At 33.9% G+C, this 18,455-nt stretch overlaps 1 protein-coding gene across 2 annotated transcripts in view; it reads left to right on the top strand.

The window, feature by feature from the left end:
- Positions 1 to 18,455, top strand: part of LOC121492389 (bifunctional heparan sulfate N-deacetylase/N-sulfotransferase 4) — a 253,474-nt gene that overhangs the window by 94,777 nt on the left and 140,242 nt on the right. For both annotated transcript variants that reach the window (XM_041757611.1, XM_041757610.1), the window contains exon 2: positions 14,167 to 14,254. In XM_041757611.1, coding sequence (XP_041613545.1) covers positions 14,167 to 14,254 — 88 coding nt within the window. The remainder of the gene's footprint in view (positions 1 to 14,166; positions 14,255 to 18,455) is intronic.

Below are 18,455 nucleotides of genomic sequence, written 5' to 3'. Positions count from 1 at the left end.
TCTTTGAAACAAAGAAAAAGTATATTAATATGTTATTAAAAATTTAAATCTTAAAGAGCAATGTACAAAGCTAAACAATCCATGTGTGGAATGTGTATGTCATCAGAGCAAAATGAGAATATTTTGGATTTTAATGTAACCACACTATTTATTAAATGCAAATGTTCTGTTTAATTGTTATGCTCAGTGTCTTGGTTTCATTTATTTTAAAATTTACATAAGTAGCAAGTTGTTCATAATATAGGCTGTGACAGAACTATATATCATTTAGATTCACCTTTCTCCTGTGGTTAGAGATATGCATTGCCCGCAAATGCAAATAACAACTGACATCCCTAGGAATTTCAGTTTAGCAGCTAGTATCTTCTGAATATATGTATTCTTTTACCTCTTGCTAGGGCAACATATTCCCTAAAATATTGAGTTGCCTTTGCTTCACGTACTGTGATGAAATAGTTGAGATTAGTTTTTCTTGGCTCAATTAATATGGCATGTGTTCTCTGGACTCCACAACTCATTGGTCATGCGAAAGGCGAATCTTGCTCTTGCAGCCGTATTGATCCACGTGGCCCTTTTGGTTAGGAGTAAAGCCTCTTTAATTACTTTGGCTGACTTTCATTTTTTACAAAGTCTTAGGCACATTAGCTATCATGCTGTAGTGTTCTCATTTGTCTTAAATTTAAATGCACCTTGGTCTCCTGAGATTGATTGACTGTCTATATTCTTGGGAAACCACCGCCTACCCCAACCTACACTAACTCTGTTTAGCTTAGAAGTCTGAAATAGCAATCTCTCATCTTATCCCAGAGCTTGATAACCTCTTCCTTTTCCTTCACCAGAGGTGTTTTGACCTTTAATTAAAAGGAAAATTTGTTGTCTTCCTTTCAGAAGACAGCAAATAATGAACTCATTAAAATGAGGTTAGTGTTCAGGCCTTAGAGCAATAAGAGTTGAAGTCTCATTAGCAGCTAACAATGCAGAACACAGCACATAAATAAACCTAATATGGCACAGCCAAATGCCTCCGTGCATTAAATTTGAGCAGAATCAAATGTTTACCGTCAATGATGTCTAGGGCATGAAGTTTTAATGCACTTAATAAAGGAAAGCAAATTGCTTCCTATTAGCCATGAAATGTTACCACAGAAAATGCCCCTAAAAATGTATTATGTAAATGTGGGATATGTTAGTAATTAACAAGGATATGTAGAAAAATATCTGCCTTGCTTAATAGATGCAGCAATTAGGAAGAATAAAGATGACTCAAAATCTCTAAAGGTAATTCTAGAGATTAATGTAAAATAATGCAGAATGTGAGAGTAAGATTTTTTTAAGAGACTTTATCTCATATGTGACCCAAGGTGAGAGATATTTGCAATGTCAAACTAGACTCGCTTAATAAAATGAAACTTCCCTGGAGTTGATTAAATATCTTCTGGGAAAGAGATTTCTTAAGAACTTATTTTAAAGAGCTACTATACTTCATTTACAAAAGCAGAAAGACTTTGTTTCAACAAATTCTAATACTTTGTAAGTTATTTTATAATGTGAAATGATACATAGTAAAATAATAATTAGGAGTTTTATTTCAACAGTTCAGTGAACATGCTGAAAGTATAAATTCTTAACAGCATCTAATATCTATGCCACAATATTTACATAAAAAGATTGGTAATGATATGCTCTTTATTCTTCATGTTTCACATTCCTTAAATAGGGTTAGATAGTTGTTTCCATATTACATTTCCTCTGCATGTATAATATACTCCTTAAAGTAAGAATTGTTAGAACAATTTTTTTTACCTGATAATTTGTTGCATCATTTTTTTTCCTCTAAAATATTTGAAAAAGTTTACTTTCATTCCACATTTCTTGAGCTCTTATGAAAACCTAGCAATGGAAAAATGTTGTTTGGGCCAAAAATTTTAGTAGATTAGGGACACCTACTTAAATAGATAAAGCCAACTCACCCAGCAGGTTGAATGATATTGGGTAAATGATACTCTGAGAATTTTGAGGAAATACTTCACTTCTGGAGAATAACTGCCAATTTCCAGTGTTCATCTGATAGCTCAAATCTGGACAAATCCAAGAGGCATTACATCTCACATCCAATCATTTCACAACTTGCATTCAATTCATCATTTGATATATAGTGTCCCAGAACCTCTATCTTCAAACCATATCCCAAATCTGATCATTTTCCTCCTAGTTCACCACCCACTCCAAGATACTCATTTCTGAAGTAGGGTAGTTGCTTCTGTCTTCTAAATGCTTCTTTCTTCCATCTTTGTCTTACCCTTACCTGGCCAGTTCTTCACGCATTAGCCAAAGATTCAAAGTGTGATGAACATTGTATCCCTGCTTAAAACTCTCCAGTGGCTTTCTAGTACACTCTTCTTACTATACGATTTTATTATTTGTTTATTGTCTGTCTTACCCACTAGAAGATACACTCCTAAAGAAAGTACTTTGTTTTGTTCAAAGCTGAATCACTAATACATAGGACAGCTGGAATATATTAGCTACTCAAACATTTCTTGCATAAGTAAATAAGATAACATATTTCATTTATTTGAGAATCTTTCTTAAAATTACAGCAAAATTTCCTTATTAAAAATATTTGAGATGTGGGTAAGGGCAGTCACAGAACCATTTACATGGAAAATATTTTGAATATTGCCTTCTTTCATTGGGAAGTGAGAGCTGTGCTGGAAAATGTTTTCATTAATGCATTTTTGGTTTTTTTTTCTCCTTCATGAGTATCTCACTAGTTCCCCTTCATCCACAGGAAAGCAGAGTTGGTAGACAATCAGATGATGTCAAGCCTGTTTTGTTATGAATGTGAATTATAATTAGGCTTTAAATAGGATTGAGCTTGAGGAGGTGACAACTAAATCTCACAGGAGCTTTTTATTTTTGAAACCCTTAAGTCTCTGTCAGAGGGAGAGATTTGCCAGAAAATGATTTGTCTACTAAATATAGGAAAAGCCCACCTTAAAATATATACGATAAATTGCAATATATTTTGGTGATAATTTTTAAAACCAAATCAAGGTTCTGTATAGATAATGACATATGTTTTCATATTTATACTAAAGCCTAAAAATAGATGTATCTCTCCCTTCCTTGCATTCTAATGAGATGATTCTATTTTATCTGAGCTTAAGTAATAAATAAGCTTCAATGTTTCAAATATATATATTGACTTATGATTTGATATTTAGCCTTTGGAAATGATTTTTATGATATGCATTTCAAAATATATGTATCTATGTGTTTGCTAAGTGTTCAGCTATGTATCTCATGAAAAATTTTCAAATGTTTATACAGTTGATCATGAAAATTGAAAAGATAAGAGTGTCAAATTAAAAAAATAAAGAACATCCCCTACAAATGTGCATACAACATATTCATTTAATTTCATTTATATAAATACATTTATCTATATACAATCTATTTTCACCATTACAATTTTAATATGTGCACAATATATCAGCAGAGCCTAGCACCTAGGAGACTACTTGAAGGAATGAAGTGTTCAATAAATGCTTGCTGAAGTTTAGTTTCTTGTGGAGACAAAGTTTTTGTTTACTTGAAGTTAATTTGGTAACTACAGGTAGTTGTATTTATTTGCAATTACATTTTTCTCATTTTACCTGTTAATAGACTCATATTTGTCAAATACTGAATTTATGCTGTCCAAATAAACAATGAATGGTCATTGTATTTTCAATTATATTTTCAGTAATAAATTTTTTGTTTGTTTTCTAAATGATCAAGGGTATGTTCTTGATTTTTTATCCAAATCTGTCAATATTATTTTATCCTTTTATCCAAATCTGTCAATATTCTAATATAAAGATATTTTTAAAGTCTAAGCAATTTAGTTATTATGCATCATATTAATAAACTCTAATAATGATTTTGCTATTAGATATAGCCTGTTTGTTCATCTATTAGCCCAAATATGTATTTAAAAACACATATCCTTTTTATTCTGAAAGAAGACAGATTTATTCATTGTGAGACATGAAACATATATTTATCAACATGCCAGCTATCCTATATGTGGTATGCAATATATCAGTACCTAACAAAGTCAATGATTTATCTTTGTTAAAATCACTTATAGTATATCAATTGAATATTTATTGCATTAAACTATTTTTATCATTATCAGCTTTCCTTACTTGCTATTGCTTGCTTTGCCCTGGTTGTAACTGCAACTTGACAGAATTCAATATATGAATATAGCAATGAAAATAGTCTTCCGGTTTTTTTAAATGATTAACAGAAAGACAGTAGTAAAGATAAACTGTGTGTTTTATAATTTCAAGCATAGTATAAATGAAATATCTGTCATGAAAAGAAAAAGTTTGGCAACTAGAAAGGTCATACAGACTTTAAACTGATACTCATTTACATTTAGGGTAAAGAGAAATTGTGAATGAAACCACATAGAAAAAAAGAAGAAACCATACCTTTCATAATAAAAATTAGATAAAAACCTACAGACATCCTTAGATACTTGTAATAATATATCCCTTGTTCCTGTGAGAGAGAAATGATGGAAATCGACAATTTTTTATTTTTAATGTTGAATGAAATGGCTGTAGACATAAAATTTAAAAATTAAAATTCTGAATACCTACCATCTACAGAATTCCCCTTCTATGGTTTCAGGGCATTTTTAGGAGAATTATTATATAACCAACATAACTGCCGAGGCTATGCCAAGAATTCTGAAGCCAGTCTTCAAGAAAAATCTGACATAGAGTGCAGGTGTTTCCAAGGTCCACTGACAAAAGGGAGTTGTATATTATTGGGAATAGAAAGCATACTTTTTAGCACTCGAGAAACATTGTGGAATTGTTACAACACAATATTTAATCAAATAATGACACAATATAGCTAATAAGTGAATATCTTAGGAATGAAGAGATTCCTAAACAGTATGTGAGCAGGGAATATTTCTAGAGATGAAATTAGAAAAGTCAATTACAATACCAGCCAACAATCATTGAGTAACTCCCTGTGTTGTATAAGTATTACTGTAAGCCCACCCTGCACTCACTCTGGGTGAAGAGAGAGTGTAGGGAATGAGAAGCGAAAATTACAGATGTGAACAAAGGCAGAAATAAGAGTCCTGAGGAACAATGCCAATGTTTGATGTTGATTAAGGAGATAGTTGCTTCGGAAACTTTCATTTTTTTAAGACCTAAAAAATAAGGCGAGAATTAAACTTAGAGACTTTCTTCAATCTTTAAAGTAAAAAGTATTTTTGTTAATGAAACAACTTAATAGTCGCCTTTAATAATTTCTCAACAAGAATAAGATGCTCCAAGAAGTAATATCATTTTCATCAAAAGTATAATTCTTATTTCCAAGCATCTTCCACAATTTTGTAATATTAAGAAATTGATCTGAAGTTCTTTAGGGATATCCTGTAGTAATGGAAAAACACCCTTTTTTTAAAGATCACTTACAAAGAGCTAAGTTATTATATGAGTAAATGTACACACAGAGTAACATTTTATATAAATCACAACTATTCTGCAACTTACACTGGATACTAAACAGGAAACTATAGCATGAATCCAGGAAACACTTCTACTTCCAAGGGATTAGCCATCCACTTAATGTTTTTTCCTAAAACAATATGTATCAGATTTGGGCAAGTGGAAGTATGTGCTACTGGCTAATAGTTCAGAGAAATAGTTAAGGTAAATCATATACAACATTTTTCCTATCAAAGAGTTCAGTGTTAATGTGAATTAAGACCTTCCCGAGACGGGTATAATATAGTGTTACCCAAACATTTTGAACATAGAATTATTCTTCACAGAATTGTTAAATTTTGTAGACCTAATGAACCATGGATCATAGTTTGGAAAATACTCCTCTGTACTCAGGAACTCTGTTTCATTGGTCATCTTCTTTTATACAGTAAAATCATTCATAATGACTCAGTATTCAGCCGAAGCTTCCATACTCCCAAGACTCCAAGCCAACTCTGAAGGGGGTGATTTTGTGTCTGTTTTGGAGCTTCCATCACACTACACAGCAATTCTATCAAGTTGGCTCCCCAACATAGGAGTCAAAATTATATAGAGTAATTCACATTACATTTTAAAATTCCAATATGTGGAATCTAAGAAGTAGTGAAAGAGAAGATAAGGGAAAGGAGGGAAACTAGGTGGAGAAAAATTAGAGAGGGAGACAACCTATGAGAGACTCCTAACTCTGGGAAACAAACCAAGGGTTGCAAAAGGGGACGTGGGTAGGAGGATGGGGTGACTGGGTGATGGGCACCAAGGATTACACATGACAAGATGAGCACTGGGTGTTATACTATATGTTGGCAAATTGAATTTAAATAAAATATTTTTTAAAAGAATTCCAAGCTAACATAAAGAGAATTTGGACCAATTCAGTGTAGATCCTGACTGAGAATCCCTGGAAATATGTTGGAATTATAAACTACTTTCTGCCCACCCTCACCTAATAAAGGTTTGACTTTGTTATTTTGCTTGTGTTGTGTGCACATGTGCATGTTTTTCCCAGCTGACTCCTGATTACTCCTGGAGTAATTGTCTTTCAGTCATTAAGCTTACAATGACCAGTTTCATTGCACATCCCCAAAGAAATCCTAATATAAGGTAGTTCTATATTACTACTACTCTATCATCTACTTAAATACTGCTTAAATACTACTTAAACACTTGTTGTTTAGAGAAAATGAGGTAGGCATTTTTGTCTATATTCATAAAAGGCTTTTGAAGAAAACCATGAGCAATCTATGAACTCTGAAGTTATATTTTTATCTTTTTATAACTCAAAAAATTTTGTAGTCCATGATAGAGACTTCGAGCAAAGTTACTTATAGGAAAAGTAAAATAAACAGTATAATTAAAGAAGAAACTAACTTTTAAAGGAGAATTCCAGTGGTTCAAATAATAAGTGTATACATTTATAAATTATGTATAATTTATACACAATGTCTAAAACTATCTATACATTTATACAAGTGCATAAATTACCTGAAGGATATTATAGCTCATATTTGATGCAAATTTATTTATTTCTAAATTCTAATCAACTAAGTAGAGCATGGAAAACATGGAAACAGAACAGAATCCACTACATGTACTGAAAATGAGAATACAGTTGAAGAGACTTTGGGGCTTATAAGAACTGGGCAGTATTTCACCTTGCTTAAGGAAATTTTCTGACCCCAGGGAGAATAACAGACTACTAGCCAGAAAGCAGGAGCAGAAGTTCATCTCACATATTCTCAGAATGGACTAAGGTAAAAATGGCTTGGAATTCTGTGAACACGAAGCTGCCCAGGACACTTTGCAGTAACAAAGTTTAGGGCACAGAAAAATCCATTTACACCCACTGGGAAAGGAATCAAAGTCACATGGACTCTTTTGCTGATGCAATCAAATAAAATTTACAACACTATAAATGCACTTCAAATTTAATGATTTATATAACCTTCATTGTGTTCTTTGATAATCAAGCAGAAAATGCAAACTCTTCACATACGTGACACGAGTTAATATTATTTTGCAAGGTCAAACCAATTTTCAGATTTTCTCTTCTCTTTTGCCAGTATCCTTAATCAGCATCAATGTTTAACCTTCCAGTATGCAAAAAGCACTCTTTATGCTATGAGACTATTCCCTTCACCAATATATACACTTCTTGTTAGTTCCTGAAGTTTACCCTCCAATTATGGATAACAAAGGTTTAAAAACAATGATGCTATGCTCTAGGACCTTCACCTCTGTCTTTCCCGTTAGGAGTATTGTAGAGGTTTCAACAACACAGTTATCCTGTTGTGAGAAAGACTGTTTAGTGTAGCAGTGAAAACAGTGTTTTTTCCCTCAAAACCGTTCCCAACTCTTCCCCCATCTCACCGAATGTCAGAAATCTGAAGCATTAATGAAATCTGAACTGCACTTCACTTCCCACATCAATCCATCAAAAATTACACTATTTCCTTCCTTCTATTCCCAGTATGGCCAGTAGAAGTCATGCCTTAATTTTGTTCTTACTGGAACTACTGCAAAAGCCTCCTCAATGATTTTCCTGATTTTGCTCCAGTTTTCCCACAATTCCTTCTCAGCAAGTAGCCAGAGAATTGATTTAAAATGTAAATCGTTATCTCATGCAAGATGAAATAGAGTGTGGTATGTTAAGATGCCAGGGTTCTTCCTGACACTGAGCCTGTTGTCACTGCTCAGTTTGCCGGGAGCACACTCCTCCAGAGCCCTGATTTGGGTATGGCTGGCCTCTTATTTTTTATGCCTCAATTGAATTGCCACTTTTTCAGAGATGCTTCATAGAGCACATTGCCTATCCTGTTGAAATGTAGATACTCTGTGTTAGTTTTAATAATAGCATATAACACTATTTTTGCGCGACTAACTATAATTTGCAACTAAATAATTATTTGATTGATTTTCCATGTGTATCATCTATGAGCCTAAATAGAACCTAAGTTCCACAAGAATAACAAGCTTGTCCATTTTGTTTGCCAGATATTTTCCAACTCCATAATCTTTTGTGGCTTATTTAGCCTCTCTGTGCATTATCTTCCTCATTTGTAAAGTAGGGTTAATTAAGGGATCACAGGGAAATTTAAAAAGATAATTCCAGTAAAGTGCTTCTCACTGTAACTAACACATAGTAAAAGTAAAGTACTATTAGTAAATAGTAATAGTATTTACTATTTAGTATTCACTACTTTACTATTTAGTAATAGTAAAAGTAAATTATTATTAGCATTCTTTCCCATGTCCCTAGTACCTACAAGAGTTCCTGTAATATAGCAGTTTCAGTTAATATTGTTTCAATGAATGGATGAATTAATAATGGCACAAGGAAGAAGAGAATCCAGAGGGTGAGCTTCAGATCCCTGGTTTCCCAGAGATGTAGGCAAGATTGAGAGATGGGAATGCAACACTTGAGTGATGTGTGGAAAGACAAGAGGGTAATTGCTCTGAACTGCCATAGAGTTTTTCTACTGAGCAAGTTGTTCTTCAAATTGAGTGTGATTTCCACAGAAGAAACCCCAAACTCTCCTCCCCAGAAAAGGCTCCCACATTTCTTCAGTATTATTCTTACAAACGTTCATTAATTCTTCTTTAGTTAACTCATCCATCCCACAATCATAGCCGAACTGTTCAATGTAAAATCCTGTGGAAGGCTTGCCATGTTCGTGTGATAAATTTCTTTCAATGTATAAATTATATCAGACATTTTCCACTTTGAGTTGAGTGACAGTAAGAGTTTATTTTTAAGAAAGGAGGGAGAGTAGGTTTCTGAAGAAGTGGGGATTGCTTCCAAGGGGAAGGAGATGAACAAAAAGGGAGGCAGAGTCTATCAAAGGCAAATTTCAAAAGCTTCATACTTTTACCCTCAGTCAGCCCTGTTCATCTTCATTTGTGCATTGACAAATAGTCTGCACAAAAGTTCATGGAATCGTGAGACATTTCATCCTGGGTGGCCACAAATTTACTGTAGTGGGACCTGAAGTTATTAAGGTTGGACCAAGTGTAAGGCAAACATGATCAGTTTTGGCCCTCTCCTTGTGTTGTGGGTAGGCCATTTAAACTCTTCATGAAGCAATTTTATCCATCCAGGTAATAAATATAGAAGTAACTTGTTCGGATTCCCACTGGAAATCAATGCAAGCCTTACACCAAGATCTTGTAAGATAAATAACATACCATTTTTATGAATTACTGCATATATTTAAAAAAAACTATACAAGACAGTTAAAGGAACAAAAGCTAACATCTGTATTTAATTTGTTTAGATTTGAAAATTTGAAAGCATAAGGCTATATCAATATACATAAATAGTCATGTCTTATTAACTATATATTTAGAGTAAGGGTTAGCCTTTTATTGTTACAAAATTTTATTTATTTATTTGAGAGAGAGAGAGAGAGGATAAGAGAGAGGATAAGAGGGCATTGGCAGTGGGGAGGGGTGGAGAGAGAAAGAGAGAAGCAGACTCTGCTTACTGAGCAACAAGCCTGACATGGGGCTCAACCTCAGGACCCAGAGATCATGACCTGAGCCGAAGGCAGATGCTTAACCTACTGAGCCACCCGGGTGCCCCGCATTGGTCTTATATTAACCTAAATATCGGAGTAGATTAAGACTTATGCAAAATATTTTGAAATTAGTATAAACAATGCACTAACAGTATTTCCCAATGTTCCTTGATGGTTATAATCTCCAATTTGAAGTTATAAGAATCATTAAAACTTCAGTTTCCTGGGTTCTATTATTCTATTCTCTAATTCAAAATTCCCAGAGCATGGGCCTGGGAAAGTTATTTTACAAGTATTCTGGTGATTCATTTGATATGGGCAACTTGGAAACAATTGCTTATGCCATTTTTAGAGCCAACTGGGGTCTATGATAAAGTACACAAGCCTGAACCCTATCACATTAAGACTAAACCAGTAACTCCTAGAATTCACAATATCTACAGCTTTGTGCTATTTCCTAAGCCTTGCAATTTGATTTTTATCTCTAATTAAGACATATTACTTTTACTTTATAAACAAGCTTTTCTAAAGTAATTTGTGTCTTTCTTCCCTTACCAGTAAAAGACCATGGAAATTTTCTTTCCCTGAATTTTGGAAATCAAAGAACATTTTTTTATACTGAAGTAGGCAGGCTTTGAACCTTTTAGGATTTGCTTTTTTAACCATTTGTTTTGTTTTGTTTTTACTTTTTTTTTAAGATTTTATTTATTTATTCATGAGAGACACAGAGAGAGAGAGGCGCAGAGACATAGGCAGAGGGAGAAGCAGGCTCCCTGCAGGGAGCATGAGGTGGGACTGGATCCCAGGTCTCCAGGATCACGCCCTGGGCCAAAGGTGGCACTAAATCACTGAGCCACCCGGGCTGCCCTGTTTTGTTTTTACTTACAGAAATTATCATTTTTACTCCCACATTAATCAAGATTACATATTGGGAGAATATGACTAGACAACTCTATTTCTTTCAACAATGAAAGGACTGTCAAATTCTTCATAGAGTTAATTAGCAGCAGAAAAAAATCTTTCTGGCCTCGCTTCTGTGAGCTTGTCTTACTAGGCAATCTATAATATAAAATTATAAAATATCCATGATATGACAGTGCTGGTGAAATATAGTATACTATTCATATTGTTCTGATATCATTTAACGGTATGGTCCATGAACTGTGTTTATCATTTTACCATCAGGAATATGTTACTAATAAAAATAAATGAAATTAATTCAATTGAATGCCTTCCATATATATAAAAATATATCTAGCAATACAGAATACTTAAAAATAAGTAAGCATTGATTGACCTGACGGCACTTATAGACTAGGAGAAGTAAGATATAAGCTGATGTAGTAAAGTGGAAATCAATGCAAGTCTTAAGAAAAATAATTTAGGAACTTACTCTGGGAGAGGAGAAAAGGAAAAGCTTTGAGACATCAGGACAGGCTTCATACAAAAAGGTGGCATTCGGGCAGAGCTTTAAAGAATGGGTGGGTTTGGGGAATGGGATGGGGAGCAGCTAGAGACTAACTAGGCAAGGGGAACATAGAAAAGGTGTAGAGAAATGTAGGTAATGGGAATAGACCCAAAAGACAAGGTGATTTGGGGAAATTAGCAATGCATGTAGCTCAATTGGAAATGAGGAGGCATCAGTAAATAATCCCTAGTTGGCTGGAAGAGAATGACATATTGAGTGCTCATTTACAGCCTTTATTGAGTTCCTACTATGTGCCACACACTTAGCTAAGCACTTTGTATGCCTTATACAATGTAATCCTCACAATAATAGTGTGAAACAGATGTTAAGCATTATTCCATTTACAGATAAAGGACAGAAGTAGAAAAGTGAAATGACGAACAAAGCTAAGCCATTAATTAAATGGCCTCCCTGACCCCAAGGATGAAGTGCATTTACTGCCTTTGGGATGTTAGCATGATTACAGAATGTAAGGCAAAGTGAAGGAAGATAAAACTGAAGGATGGGAACAGGTTAGAGACCACAGTGTTTTCAAAGCCCAAGAAAAAGACAATGTGGGTGTTCCTAAAGTGGAAGCAAGTTGATTGAAGGAAAAGCAGTTTGTTTGATGCTTATTTTATTGTCCCTAAGAAAACGTGTGGGCCCACTTTCTCGTAAGATATATTAAAATCCTTTACTACATCTATCACAGAATGCTCTAGATTTCTTTTTTAGAATTTATCATGAGTTGTAATTACACATTTGTCTGACTTTCTGTTTAAAATCTCTCTCCCTTTCTAGGCACTGAGGTCCTAGGTTAAAGGGACTATGCTTGTTACACCCAACACTGTATGCAATTACAATATGTATTAAGTGAATTTAAGAATGGATAGTGGAGAAATGCAGAATAATGGCTTCAAGAACTCAGAAGTAGAGAGTTGGAAGGGAGTTGGAGTGATAAGGAATACAGGGGAAGAGAGAAACTTTTTTTAAAAATTATTTCAAGACATGGAGGCCCAAGGATTGTGCATTGAATAAAGTGAGAAAGCCAGAAAAAGGAACTTACCAAGATAAAAAGATGCATGATGTTTTCAATTTAAGTCTGTATTCCACAGGATTTACCAATATGCTCAACTGGTTCAACAGACTTTATTTTTGACTCCAGCCTCTTTTTAATATTTCGTTTGTTCTTTTGAAGAACTGTTAAAAGTACATTTTATACTACTGAGTCAAACTAATAGGTCTATTTTTTTCTTTTTTCCATTTAGTTCATAATATTTAAACAAGATTGGCCAAGATTCACTCAATGTAACTGTACCCATGGATAACCACTGATAATATAGTTACCAATCTTTTGGTTATTTTCTTTTTTTATTTAATCAAACTAATTTGCAGGAGAGCCTTCTTAATTCCAGGGGAAAAGTAGTTTTACAATTTTTTAAAGCAAATGCTTAGCCACTGTGACTAACGCTCAAAAGAATTTGTCTATATTTCTATTTACCTTAATATATGGATAGCAATGACCAAAAATTGGTCTTATTAACACCTCTGGTTTAAAAAAAAAAAACATTTTATTTATTCATAAGAGATACACAGAGAGAGGCAGAGATGTAGGCAGAGGGAGAAGCAGGCTCCATGCAGGGAGCCTGATGCGGGACTTGATCCCAGGACCATGGGATCACTCCCCGAGCCAAAGGCAGATGCTCAACCACTGAGCCACCTCAGGCGTCCCCAATACCTCTAGTTTGATATGAGCTTCTCATTTTCATCAAAACAAAGTAAGTCCCTTTTAAAAATCTGTTTAAAAACTCGAAAAGCATTCTGAATCAATAAGCAAACTAAACAGCCCTAGGATAGGAGAGTTCTGAATTATACTACATATGTTGGCATAGCAGTTGAAGGATTGGCAGCAAATTTACAGGTCTAAGTCTGACTCTAAGATTACTATCTGTGTGTTCTTATCCTTTCTACAAATAAGAAATTAACATAGAAAAATTCCAAATACAGAAAATAGGGACATTTTGCCACAGTTGGAAAATGTTTCTAGATGGAATTGGCTATTTCCTATCTGTCCTTGCCTTGTTCATATCTCAAGATTTGCAATCAACACCCTTTAAATTATACATCTTTCTTTAGTTTGTATAGTAAAAAACCCGATCTTTAAACTCCATGATTACACCTTAAAAAACAATAGGGGAGGTAGCACAGTTAAATAAATACTAAATTGCAACTCAAACAAATGTTACCTTCCTATTTCTTACCAACAAATGCAAGACTTGTCTACATCCAACAACTCTGAAAAATATCCCCCAAGGAAAAGAAGTGTAATAATCTGAAATCAAGAAATGTCTCACATGGAAATGAAAAATGATTTCAGTGCTGTGTGGTTAGAGAATTGCCTCTCAGCAGCTTATAATGTGCTTAGGACTTAACTGCTTCATAATTTGGTGAACTTTAATAAAAATAACAAAAGCTATTATAATACCTGAAATATGAATAGCATATAACAGTACCCATCAAAAACCCCAAAAACAAGAAAGCCCATATTATTTTGTTTCACTCATGCATACACATTTGAAAAAGAGGCATCCCAATGCTTCATATTTATTTTTCTAAAATCATGTTAATTTCTTATTTATTTCAGGCATTACTAGAGACTCAAAATTTACTGCGCACTCAGGTTGCAAATTTTACCTTCAACCTTGGATTTTCAGGGAAGTTTTACCACACAGGTAAGAAGGAGCTTTGTGTTCTCAGGCAGCTACATATAAATAGGAGAGAGGATTTTAAATGTTTCATAAGTAGGAGAAATAGAATATCCAGACTGATTATGGGAAAAACGTGGGTACATTATATAGCCAAATCCAAAATCAATGAGCTTGTTTACTTTGGCAAATACTGTTAGAATCAAGGGCAGAGGAAAAGATTGACTTTTTCAACTCAGTAAAAGAAGCCATGATAATTATTCTAAGTGTGACTATGCATCTTGTCGCTCAGCATAGTCCAAGTAGAAAGCATAGTGATTGTGATGATGATGATGATGATGATGATGATGATGGTGATGATGATGTCAATGACACTCCAATAATAATAATAGTGGGTAGTGTTTTTAAAATGTCACAGAGTCAAGGTGACAGACATTTTTTTGTACATATTACTTTCCTTTGGAAAACATCTGGTGATAAGAGAGGAATTTTATAGCCTCAAAGAAAATTAATACAGGGTCATATTGCTTAATTTACCTTCCATTGCAGGATTTTTCCCTAAAAAATATGACAATTTGGCCCAACATACATTAAAACAATCATAATAAGGTTTGTATTTCTTTCCATCTCAATCCAGTCACAGTTGCACTTCTGCTCAGTGTCAGCTTCTTAACAAATTCTTAAAATGTGATTAGTGTTCATGCACTACTCCATGTTCTGATATTTCTCACTTCTTTACCCATCTTCACCTTCAGAATATTACCTTTATTTTTTGAGTATCAGCATTCTAATGTCTGGCACTAGTATCGAGAAAACTATGTGCAGAGAAGTGACTTTCTTATCATAATGACAAAAATAACACAAAATGGTGTGTAAGAGCCTGTATTAAGGCAATACCTACTGTCTGCTCCTATTTCTGCATTTGTGCTATAAGCCAAATACTTTAGGACTTTGCACTGTTGTTACTTCATAGTATCTTAGTGAAAACATTTCATGGTATTCTCTATGCATGCGTGCATGTTATTGACATTTAAAATATCCCATGCAAAGGTAGTCTTTAATTATCATAAATGCAGCTCATTTACACAAGGAAGCTTTTTAATGTTTAACCAAGGAGGCTCAGCATGGTTTATTGGAATATTGAAGCAGTGACGTCTTATTGGCTTTTCTTTAATGCTTTTTCCCCTCCCGATTTAAAACATGTAAATCTGTTTAAAGTAATAGAAGGAAAATTAGTATTTAGACCATTTGATAAATGATTGCAAATGATTGCATATTTTAAAAGGACATTTTGCGGAAAGAGATTTGGGTCATCATATCTGCACAGGCAAAGCAATTCCAGCTTACAGTTTTGAAAATAGACATGGTTTTGTAAATCTTCTTCAAAAGCCCCCTCAAGAAATGAGTTCAGGCCTAAGAAGCTCTGACTCTGAAGTTATAAAGCAGATAACTCTAAAGGCTGTCTCTACTCATGCAGGGGAAAAATTATGGGATTATTTAGAGTTCACACACAAACAATACTATTTTGTCTTAAATAGCTATACAGTGCAAGTAAAGCCATTCTTTTGGTTGAAATATATCTGGATAACTGCCTCAGCTCTTTTATTTACTTTTCATATTCAGAACTATTAAAGCTGTCAGACATTCACAGAGTTAATGCTGATAGCAGGTTATAACACTTCTCATTTCTTCTTTACGATCCTGAACATGTACACAATACACATCCACTAGGAAATGAGCAACACACTAGTTAATATCACAGGGATAGTTGTTGGAGGAAGATATAAAAAAAAGCATTTTAATTATGCCTTTTAAGAGAGCTTATTGACTCTTTATTGGCTCTTTATGTTGGTACTAACCTAACAAATATAATGGAAAAAGCACTCTATTCTGTTATGCTGTGGTGATAGTACACTTTAGAGACCAGGCAATATACATAAATTTGTAAATCCCAGAAGTTTTCTTTCCTTCATATAAAGATGAAACTTTTGTTGATTTGCTACTTTAAGTGTAGAATCATTGAAAGGTATTCATACTGTATTTCAAAGGTGTAATCATATTATATTGAGTACTTATTAATTTACTCAGAGATATGAAAGTTTCTTCTAGAGTGGAATTAATATTGGTGATGCCTACTATAGGGAGGGCACACCTCTATGTTATCTAGTCACATTCTTATATGCAGGCTTAACTATATGAAGTGAAGTTTGCAAATCAGGGAAGTGCTTTCCTTACACTTGCACTCCACTGTGATGTGTAACTATTAGAAGATGGCCTTGTCACAATGACTATCTCAGCTCTCTCCCAGGATGTTCTGATTTCCCAATGCATGAGGATGCTGATTGATGAGCCTCATTGTTTTGAAGACATTTAATCACATATGCCCAGCGTAATAATGATAGATTCTTCATTTCTTAGACTGTTCCACTTATTTGTATTTCCCATGTATTCTTTCCTGTTCAGTTTCTCTGCCCTTCACATGCTAAAAGCAATCTCACCCAAAAGGACAGATCGCTAAGCTTTTCTAGCAGCCAGTCACGCACAGGTGCCAAATTGAAAGAGGAAGGACATACTGTTGATTAAAAAGAAAAAATAAAAGTGCAGAGTTGGAAATAAAATAAAATGTTTTAGTCTGAAAATATGTAAAGCTTGATTGGAATTGCGCAATGAAAACTCAGAGAATGAAGACATCATAGCATTAAGATGTCTTCTAGGGATAAAGGGCTACAAATATTTTGTGTAGGGCATAATTTCTAGTGATGAACATTGCTACTCTTTATAATTAATAATAAATCAAATAGGATTCAATTAATTACTAATGGATATTTGCAAATTGTATTATTATTGTTTTTTTTTTCCATGGGAATTCATTTGACAAAATATAGACCCTTTATATAAAACTATTAACTTTCAAACATGAAATTTTTAAAAATGTATTACATCCATTCACCTTTGTTTGCTTTTTGTTTCTGATTTTCTGTATAAAGTATTGGTTCAGAGCATAGAAGCAGACTGCTTTCGTTCAAGTCCAGGCTGACACTTACTAGGTTTGTGAACATAAACAAGTTACTTCAACTTTCTGTGCCTCAGTTTCTGCATCTCCAAATGAGAATAATATTTCTCTTATCTAGAACAATGCATAGCATATTCTAAGTGTTATGTGTTTATTATAATTACTTCAAAAAGTATTCTTGAGGGAACCTCAGTGGCTCAAAGTATTCTTGAGCCCCCTGGGTGGCTCAATGTTTTGAGCATCTGCCTTTGGTTGAGGTCATGATCCCAGGGTTCTGGGATTGAGTACCGCATCAGAATCCTCACAGGGATCCTGCTTCTCCCTCTGCCTATGTCTCTGCCTCTCTCTCTGTATCTCTCATGAATAAATAAAATCTTTTAAAAATTTAAAAATAAAAAGCATTTTGTATAAGATCAAATTTTATAAAAAAGTAAACAATAATGCACATCACTCAATTTTCTAACTTTGAAATTATGGTTACATACATAGATTTATTTATGTATTTATTTACTTGCCTTTAAAGAGAGTTTGCACTGCAACGTGGGGAACACAATTATCAACTGAAATAATACTGTTCTTATATACAGAAATAGCATTTTTAGAAACAGCTTTTGTGTATGTGCCTTATAAATTATTCAGTAAGACAATGCATAACAAACATGTATACAATGAAAAGATAAACTCTACTTATTTATTGATACCAGTAACATTCTTAGAAATATATTTTCTACCTGTCTCTTTGAAGGTTTTACATGCATGCAATTTCCTGAACACATTTTCTGAAGTTAATATTTTTTTAAAAATTTAATTTAAAATTTAGTTTCAGGTGTACAACATAATGATTTCACAATCATACATGGGGTGCCTGGGTGACCCAATTGGTTAAGCAACTGACTCTTGATTTTGGCTCAGGTCATGGTCTCAGGGTTGTAAGATCAAGTCTCTCGTTGGGCTCCACACTCAGCACGGAGTCTGCTTGTTCCTCTCCTTTTGCTCCTCCCCTGCTTGTGCTCTTTCGCTCTCCCAAATAAATATATAAAATCTTTAAAAAAATTTTTAGAAGTGAAAGTCATATACAATATAATATGCTCACCATGAAAAGTGTAATTTCCATCTGTCACCAAAGTTATAATGTTATTAACTATATTTCCTCAGCTATACTTTCCATCTCTATGACTTATTTATTTTATAACTGGGAGATTGTACCTCTTAATC

The sequence above is a fragment of the Vulpes lagopus genome, chromosome 6, assembly GCF_018345385.1.
Source record: "Vulpes lagopus strain Blue_001 chromosome 6, ASM1834538v1, whole genome shotgun sequence".
NCBI classification, from domain to species: Eukaryota; Metazoa; Chordata; class Mammalia; order Carnivora; family Canidae; genus Vulpes; species Vulpes lagopus.
Note: the sequence above shows the minus strand (reverse complement) of the source record. Positions and strands in the feature narration are given on the sequence as shown.